The sequence below is a fragment of the Anabas testudineus genome, chromosome 10 (genome assembly GCF_900324465.2).
Source record: "Anabas testudineus chromosome 10, fAnaTes1.2, whole genome shotgun sequence".
NCBI classification, from domain to species: Eukaryota; Metazoa; Chordata; class Actinopteri; order Anabantiformes; family Anabantidae; genus Anabas; species Anabas testudineus.
Window position 1 is genome coordinate 5579110 of NC_046619.1, and position 10027 is coordinate 5589136.

At 40.7% G+C, this 10027-nt stretch overlaps 1 protein-coding gene across 1 annotated transcript in view; it reads right to left on the reverse strand.

Annotated features, from left to right (window-relative positions):
* Positions 1–10027, reverse strand: part of psd2 (pleckstrin and Sec7 domain containing 2) — a 32053-nt gene that overhangs the window by 20353 nt on the left and 1673 nt on the right. Inside the window, exons 2-3 of the mRNA XM_026358163.1 lie at positions 3897–4477; positions 2038–2805 (exon numbers count right to left, since the gene is read on the reverse strand). Of these exons, the coding sequence (XP_026213948.1) occupies positions 2038–2805; positions 3897–4393 (1265 nt within the window). The 5' untranslated portion in view covers positions 4394–4477. The remainder of the gene's footprint in view (positions 1–2037; positions 2806–3896; positions 4478–10027) is intronic.

Here is a 10027-nt window from a genome sequence, read left to right on the forward strand (position 1 = left end):
GATGTCTCCACTCTAGATTTAAGTGCTCAAATGTCTGGCAAGCTGGCTGGTATAGAGCAACACTCACTCACTTACACACACACACACATTCACTCTAAGACCCTGCTGGGCAGAGGAAAGCGAAGACGATGATGTCATGACATAAACAATAGCTCATTCAGCCTGGCGCTAGTGGTCAGGAAGCAAGACCGTGCTTAAAGGACAACATCTGTAGACTGGGGGGGAGAAAGATAGAGAAAGGAAAGAGAAGGAGAGCCAACATCCAAAATCATCTGTTCATCCTGCAGCTCATACAGAGCTGAGTAGAACAAATCAGATCATGTCGGGGGTCAGTGCATCTATTTTGTATTCCAGTGTGTTTGTACCTGTAGAAACTGTGCAGGTGGAGGTGGGGGGAGTGATGGAAAACAAGCCACAGTGATTGTATACAGGCCAGCCACCCAGACATAATGTATAGCCATAGTTCAGGTTACATGGATTTTCCCATATGGTTCCTGTTACCACCCCCCTGCAGTTAGTCCTCCTTAGTTGTCTTTCCCTCTTTGTGCTATTATGATAATTAAATGGTAAAAGAGTTGTATCTGCTGTGGAAAGGCTAAGCGTTGTCATAAATGTTAGCTGATACTCTTGTTTCCATCCTGCTCTATAAGGTGTTGATCTCCCATATGAAAAAACACAACACTAGTCCCCAAACTTCAGTTTTCATTCGAAGAAGGTCAACAGTCTTATGTATGAATTGGCAGCAATGAGGTTATCTCTCCCTGCTGTGTGACCATGCTTTAAGCAAGCTGGCAGAAGAAAGCAAATGCCCCAGCCACTCGTGCTTGTCTGCTTCCTGAATTCACTGTCTGGTTTCACCAGGCTCTCAGTCACAACCAACAGGGGAAGAAGCTATTTCATTACAAATGCAACAATCCTGTTTAAGCATTCCCACTGACTCCATTAAAATGTAAAAAAAACTCAGCTTTGAATCTCTCAGCTTTGCTTTTTTGACTTGTTGCTGTTTAAGCCAGTTGTGCAAATGTAGTATTCATACTCAAGCACACAAAGCCAACCAACTGTGTACACTAACAGTTTCTCTCACTTTGCAACGATCTGACCACACAGTGTGTTTTCTTCTGAGTGGCTTGATAAGACTTTGTCTAGAAAGTGAGTTTGCAAGTATGGACAAAATACTGCCCTTTAAACAGTGAGACCACCACATTCATCCACAACCATCCATCCTGCCTCTTACATAAACTTAGCGTCCACAGCTGGGCCTCACCATGCTCACGCCTCCTGCTGGTTAAGCTGCAGTCAAATCAAAAGTTCCTACTGTCTTTGTGCAACAGGACACCCTCTGTGATTAGTCATCAGTAATCTAGACATTCCTCTAAAGGTAGACGAATAAAACACAGTTACTAGAGTTGTTCAAAACACGCTCACTTTGCCGTGTGGGAACAATTGCTAATATGCCACTGTGAAAGCTATTTACCCATAAAAGTGTAACCAAAGCAAAATCTAGATGCTATTAGCTCAACAATATAGACATTTCACATTGCTATGCTTTTGATTTCAAGTATCTATGTATGACTAATTGTGTAGGTGATGTTTGTTGGAGGATGTAGTGGAACTATTAATTGAGTTTAGAGTTCTGGCCAAGAAATATGACTAATTGCTTTGTATTGCCAATTTGCAAGAAAACTGTGAAACAACATTTAAATTAGGCCAGTGAACACTTCAGTGACAAATAATGAAATAAATAAATAATTTTAATACCTACCACCACATCACTTTTATTCATGATCAATCTCTTAACTTTTTCCTAAATTAGATTTATTATTATTAATTTAGATCCTAGCAGGGTTTAGTTGGAAAACAAATCCTGTGTAAGATTCTAACATTTATGATTTTAATTATTAAGAATACATAAAAACACATTGTAAACTGAAAATAAATCTTATTCCCTTGATGGATCTGACTAGAATAAGGTTAAGAATGCTATTATTACATAAATACTGAAACGTAATTATAACCTAATCTAGGCCTCTTTCTTACCTAACAGAGTTGATCATGGCTCCACAACCCTCCATGGCTCCTTGGGAGTCTGTGTGGTATCCATTAGGGATGGCCCAGCGTCCAGGCTGGCTCAGTACAAACTCTGACCTGCTCCCCGGGATGGTGGTCCTGAGTGGACTTCCGCCTACTCCAGCCACAGCTCCAGCTCCACAGACAGTGCTCTTCTCAGCATTCAGGTCACCACCTGGGCCGTCTGGTCCAGCCTCGGCCCCTTCTTGTTCCTGAACTGTTGCCAGTTCGAGTTCCAGAGGTTCAGGTCCTTGTATCAGCGCCCTCTGTTGGATGAGTGGAGTCAGTGGTGCCTCAAAGCTGACACAGCTGTCTGTCTCATCTGTAAGTGACAGGACGTCCAGGGAGTCCAGGCTGCTGTAGCAGGTCCCGCCCCTCAAAAGGGCAGACTCTACAATGCGCTCAAATGTAGAGCTGAAGCCATCTTTGTTGTCCACCCTACCTTTCTCCTGCTCCTCCTCCAGTTCCCTCTCCTCTTCCTCCTCTTCATCCTCCTGAGCATCCACCTGCTCAACAATCTGCTCAAATGCAGAGCTGAAACTGTCCTGGTTTTCTCTCCCATCCTCTTCTTTTTGGACCTCCTCCTCCTCTTCCTCCACCTCTGTGTCGGCCTGCTCTACAGTCGTCTCAAAGTTAGAGCTGAAGGCATCCAACTGTGTATGAGTTTGCCCTTCATCTCCTCCCTCGTCCTCCTCACCGGCTTCCTCATCTTCATTCCCACCTATACCATTCGCCAGTCTATATCAACAGGAAGAAAAAGAAAGTAAGAAATTATCTTTGGCATTTTCACTTAAACATACAGCAGTTTCTTTCTTGAGACTGGGGCACATATATAGCAGATTATTCATATTCATTGCTGAAACCATTTTCATTCAGGATAAGTACACACAAAGGGCAAATATTTCAGCTTGAATAGCCACACTGACAATTGAAGCAAGATGAAAAAGCACTGTCCAATTTGTTACTTTATGAATAGATGGAAGCTCATTTTGCCAAGTCTGTCAACCTCCACTATTTCATTTATTTTAGTTAAGGAACTATGACTGTATTGCTGAGCAGTGTTTGCTGCTGATAGACAGAAATAAGCCATAAAATTAGTTAAATGAAATACAGCTTCATTTACATGTATGTGTCAACTGTATTTGTGTTATGGTTTGTATTTCTGTGGGAAGAAAATGCAGCAGAACAAGCAGCACCAAAGTGTAATTTTCTTACTATTATGTATTTTATTTTGTCTATGAAAGGACTAATTGGATATGGTCTGCTAACACATTCTGAACTTTTCACTTACTGCCCCACAACACCCTCTATCTTTTTGAGAGACAGTTTGCTTTTCTTTTAGCCCAGTTATTTGGGTTGAACTTTTGTATTACTTATTTTGTAAAATGCAAGTGAAGCATATTAGACTAATCATGTACCAGAAAAACACACACAAATGTATTTGCTATTAAAAATTGTGCAACATGAAAATGTGGCTCTTTATTGCAGCATCACTGTAAAACACACACACAGACCACAAAAGATACTTTAAGTTCCTCAGTCAAATTAAGTAAGTGAGTCTGTTTTCAAAATAAAAGCTAAATAACTGCTGATTAACAGCTCGTGCTGCTGTATTTTATCGTGTGAATGCTCGACCAAGACACATTCAGTGTTGATATTTCTCATGTAAACACACAACCAAGCAGCAAAAGGTGAAAGTGAATGGTAAATTACACTTTGCAGCTTCAGTTGTATATTATAATGTCTGTGATACTCATAGCTTAAAACATGTAGTTAAAATATTCTGACAGTGTGTGAGTGCAACAGTAAAGATGATTTAGTCAACTAACCCCTCAGCTCGTGGAGAGTGAGTGGCTTCCTTCTCTGTAGATGGTTGCATCGCTTCATTTTTCTTCTCCTCCTCTTTCTCTTTCATCTCCTCCACCTCATGTGTTGCCTCCTCCCCCACTGTACTTACCTCCACATTTTTACATCCCTCCCCTCTCATGCCTTCCCTCTCTCCCTCCGCCCCTCCATCTGTCTTTTGATCCACATCTTCACTGCCATCTATCTTCTCCTCTTGAAGCTCACCCTCTCCTCCTGCATCCTTGACATCCCTCCCAGCTCCTTCCCCACACGCCTCGCCCTGTGCCTCCTCCTCTCCCCCTCTGATCTCTTCTTGTTGTTTGCACTCCTCTATTTCATCCTTTGCTCTTGACCCTAGCTTGTCCTGTTCTGTCTGGTTGTTTGTATCTGTGAGTAGATCGGTAGCAGTGGTTGATGTATTGAGCTCCACTGGGTTTTCTGGTGGGGTGGGAGAGGGCAAAGCCTGCCCCTCCTGGGTCATGGTGCTCCTCACTGAGGGGGGCTACTGTCCACTCCTGTCGGAGATGAGGACCAGAGCTTTTGATCAGCAACCGGAGAGGGCCCTCTTTAGAAAAAAAGACAGAGGAAAAGAAAGAATTATCAGCCTGAGAGATGCCTGTGTTAAAAAATGAGTACATTAACAGTGGAAGATACTGATACACTCATTTGATTATTTCTAGTCTTAATTGTCACAGAGGTCACTTTTAACAAAGGAACTACTGTGGATCCTGTGTGTGTATAATGTAGTGTGTTTTTAGGCATGTATGTGAGTGTTACAGAGGGAGAGAGATGCATATATCTGGAACACTTTGTCCTTAGCACCACATGATCCCAAAACAGCTCTGAAAGGAGGGCATGAAAAGGTAGATAAAGTAGAAAGCATGAGGAACAGAGACAGGCAGGCAGGCACAGAGAGAGATTTATTTAATAAACCCAATATATTCCTGTCAAAACGATCCTGCTAGCTCATCCTCTCTGTCTATGTGGAGATTTCACAGCTGAATAACTTGTTTCTAGCCCTGCTGTATCTGTGCATTGTGTAAGTGTATGATAGTAACCTAAGATTTGAAAATGTGCCTTATGGTACTGCTACTCTCATTTGCGCCGTGCTGTTGGCTGAGCAGACCAGACCTCTGTACAGCAGGTCTTCCTCTGACCTTACTGAGGCTCAAGGGCAAATGCTAATGAGCAGCTCTTAATTATGGTTCTGCAGAGCTGGTGATGTGTGAAATATTGCAGACTTTCAATACAATTCTTTTACTGAAATAAGATTTATGTAGTAGGGATAAAAGTGAAATTAGTCTTTTTCACATTATTTTTTAAATGAACTGTGTGAGACATTTGGTTTGTATTAAATAATTATTCTAGTCGCTGACAGAAAATCCATACATTTTATTACTGAACTGACCATTTTAATCTGATCCAAGCAAACTTACATCTAACATATATAAACATCTACTCAATAGTTGCACAAAAGTAAATTGTGACGAGCTCATCTTCAACTGTGTCAGGTATTTACACTATTTTTCTATAAATCAAATTATCAAAAAAAGAGAAATCGACTGACACTTTTTTTGTTGTTTTCAGTAGCTGTTCTGCTTTAGTGACCATGGACAAACTTAGATACAAACATTAACAATTCGATAACCAAATATCATTGGCTGAAGTAGATTGTGTATATATATATATATATATATATATATATATATAATCAAAAGCTCCATAAACAGTTATTAATGAGCCTTGATGTGAAATTGTTCGCTTTTTCCAATGTAAAAAATTGACTTTTAGTTTCAATCAAGTGGAATATTGTTATATCTTTTCACATATATGTCCCATAGCATGCTATGATATCATAAAGATATAAAGTTGTTTATTTCAATTATAAGAACACATTTTTTCATAGTTCAGAGTTTTAGCAAAACTGATGACCCACTTTTTAATCATATGTAGATGAGGAAGGTGTTTGAATTCAAAATTTGTTGCAGAGTGCTGCCAGGAAACAACCTTGTCAGCCTGATACAGACAGAGTCTTCAGACACACTAGATCTCTGTGCTGCTGAATCATCCACAGCAGGGGACCTACAGCATAACTGCAGTAAAATCTTTACCGGGAGCTTTTCTGATGGCATGCAGATGCAGGTAAAGACCTAGTTATGCTGAAATAAACATCTTGAATCCTGCCAACAAAACTCTGCAGTTTCTCAGGAGGAAATTTCTTGCATTTTTGCTTAATTTTCATATCCAACTGAAAACTGGGATCATGGTAAATAGGAAAGATGTGCAGCGGGCCAGGAGGTGAGCCAAATTTGTATATATGATATTGCAGACGCTTTGGCTTAGCCCCTGAGCATAAGGACACCACAGCCTCACTAAATGTTTCATCAGAGCTGTAGAAGGATGACGCAAATTATGCAGAACCAAAGAAGTCAGGCAAATTGCCTCCTTATTTCAGTCGAAGGGCACCTCGTCTTATGGATCATCATTAACTACCGTGTGACATATGTCAGAAAATGCCAATAAATATGTATTGCCCTAAGTGTAGTGATTAATCAGAGCTCAAGTAGTGACAAACCTGGCTACTGAATATTTGAAATAAATTTCCATCTGGGTCACTTCAGCTCATATTCACGCATCTACATACGCATGTACTAGCCAATTGCAAACAAGCATAATTTGAATCCATTTATGTGATTACACAAAGATGCATTTGCACATATTAGCAAACAGTTAAACCCACGTAGGCACACGCGCAAACAGTGACACATCTCCATAAATGGAAACAGCTAACAGTTATGAAACCAGACACGGAAAGTGGGAATTCTTTCTCTCTCCCTCTCTCAGAGTGTCTCCTGTGTCCTGTTTTTCTCCCACTCTCTCCTCCTCATCTGTTCTACATTATGTTTCTGCTATCTCACAGACTAATTCCGCTCTCTCTTTTCTCTGTCTCTGCCTCTCATTTTGCAGTAATTGAGGTAAATGGGTCTGAGCTAGCAGAAAAAATAGGACAGTGGAAGTGAGCAACACTATGAACCTGGCTGTTGAGACGAGAGAAGGAGGAGACGTGCTTAGACACCCCACATGGATGGATGTAGAAAACACCGCCAATGATAGCATAATGGTGTGTTGAGCTGTGAGACTATGTGTGTGAATGTGTGTGTGTGTGTGTGTCTGACTCTTTATGTAACATCTGTTTGTACACAATGGCTATCAGGAAAGATTTTTTGCATTCCACATTTGTCAGCAGAACACTGGAGCTCTTAAGCCTTATCAATGTCCTTTAATTGCAATCAGACCATCTGCCAATCAGGTGAACAACACACTAACACACACATCTGAAATGAGGCCCACCTAGGCATGTAAACCACCAATCCAGTAAGAAAGATGTTGCACCAAGTTGCCATTAAATAGGTCTTTCATGACTCTTGTGCCTTTCTCCATCCGTCTTGCCTTTCGGTTCCACTCAGACACACATTCACACACTAAAACACACACAAACAAGAAAGAAGATACAGAGACACACACACGATAGTGTAATTTATTGATCCATGAGACACAGAGCTGCAGTCCACTGGAAGTCTCCAGCAATAAGCATAATTACTCTCTAAAGGTAGAAAAAATGCCAGAGAAACACTGTAAAGGTAATCAGACTAGAGTCTTTGCTAATAAAATAACAAACATCATATAAAGTCTATGCGGCTTTTGTATTGCATCCTTACATTCAAATTTCAGCAATAAGGCTGAGAGGCAGACAAATGTTCAAAATCAAAGCAGATATCCTGCCAGCTTAAAGTAATCTTTAAAGGATTGCTCCTGTTTCCCATGGTGCAGCTGATAGTTCAGTATTACACTCAGGTGATAAGCAGCCAAGTCAGATAAAACATTACCATCAGCCTCCTAGTTGTAATTCTGAGTCAGAAAATGTCTAACTTCTGAGAGTTATCCCCACATCTTAGTAAAACAACTAAATTCAACTAAACTCTTGGTAAAGTAGATCCAGAGTCACCATTGCTGAGAGTTGCATTTAGATAACAATATTAACCCTAACACAAATAATTCAGCTAATGTGAAAGATGCTCACAAATGGTATCAAATGTAACACAGCAAAAGCAGCTATTTAGGCTACATAGATGGTATGACAGTAAGGTTAGTAGCGTGGGGTAACCAGCTTGAAATAACACATGAACAGGAAGTTTTCCTGTCTTTCTTCTGGTGGCATTATGTGAACGCAGCATTAGATCATACACTGGTCTGGACAAAGGTCCACATGGAAAACCTCAATACTGACGATGATAGACGGGTGTCAAAACACCCAGCGCATCACAGACTTTCAGTGTCCATGCTGACCCCATTCCACCACAGCATTATAACCACCATGTGAATAAAGTTGCTGTTAAGTATTCAGGTTGTAATGCAGGTTCTCTGACCTTTCCAAGTGGAGCTGCACCATGACCAAATGTTACGGACAGTGACTGAATGTAACATGGTGCAGTGTAGCAGACTACCCAGAATTCTCTGAGAGGACAGCGGAGCTGCACAATAAACAGGATCCATCTTTGCTCAGATTTGCCTTGCCATTTTCACTTAAACTTAAACATTTGTGCAGCTCTTTTGTTTGTGCTGCCTGTAGCTCAGAGGGTTCCTTACTGAAAGTGACTACCACAGCAATGACAAGTGCCGTGAAGGACATAGTGTTGGAGCTTGACTCACTGCGATCACTGACATTGAGTTAATTACCTCATCTTGTAAAATGTAAATCATATTATAAATATATAAAGTTTTTATTAATACTTCTTCAGCAGAGAAAGTAAATTAGTTTTCAAACCTCATTAGGGGTAATAATAGACAACTAAGACCAACAGGACAACCCCCTAAATAGTTTTCATAAAGAGCTAATTGGTAATCAAAATTAATTTATGAAGCTATCAGCTGAACACTGATGGATGCTATCAAATCTGCATACTAAGAACACAGGAATAGCTCCTCTCTCTCTAACAGAGAGACTTGCTCAAAAATTCACTGCAGTCTCATACTATAAATGACCTACTGACCCTGTTCATAATACGCAGGCTGGGCGCAGCACTAGCACTGCAGCATACACATGCAAACACACACACACACACACAGTGCAGATATAGAGTCACCTTTCAAAAATGCTGTTGTGTTACAAGCACAGATGCAGACAGAGAGGAAGACAAATCATTTCCTGGTGTTTATAGCCTGGGATGGGAAAGCAGGAAAATATGGGCTGGGAAGTAGTCCAGGGTGTTTTCCTAGCCAGCTCACAAGTCACACCAGCCTGACCGCAGAGACTCCAGCTAGCCACACCAACCTACTGGAGCGTAACAATCAGCCAGCTCCCCCAAATCACCCCAATATGTCACTTCTATGCTGTCAAGGTCAACCATGCGCATTTTGACATTCTAAACGCTTACATCTAAATACACGTTCACAGTAATGTGGTGATTTATCTTGTTTTGACCTAACTGATGTTAGGGGCACATAAATTTTTGTGTAAAATGCTTCTACTAGGTTTTTTAAAATGCTGCATCCTAAAAGGGTTTGGGATATCAACTGTCTAATAAAGTTATTAGATGGATGATAGCAAAAAGGCAACAAGAGAGTGAGAAGAAGCGAAAGAGACAGTTTTGTCTGGAGCTGCTGCTGGTGTGTCTGGATGTCTGACACCTTGAGTTCAAGATAAATATATACATAGAGAGAGCGGCACCTTTCCCTGGGAGAGCCCATAGTGGTATTGGGGGAATGAATAACGGTGGATCTAGACTAGACATGTAAATGTCTGTAATTAAGATAATAGCGACTTTGCTTTCGGGATGAAAAATAAGCTGCTATCAAGCACCTGTTTTAAAGAAGCCACCCACATCCTGAAGAAGAAAAAGATAAACCTGGTCCCGAAGCTCTGTTTTCACTTCAAAAATCACTATATTCCGATAATAGTTGTGTATACAGAGGCTGAGACTGCCTGGACTGGTTTTTACTGATTTTAATTTCCTCTAAGGCATTTTATGTAATCTGTTATCAGAAGGCTAAATAACTCCTGTGAGGATACTGGGTTGCATTGCTTCCAAGAGTGCATAGCATAGGTTACTATGTG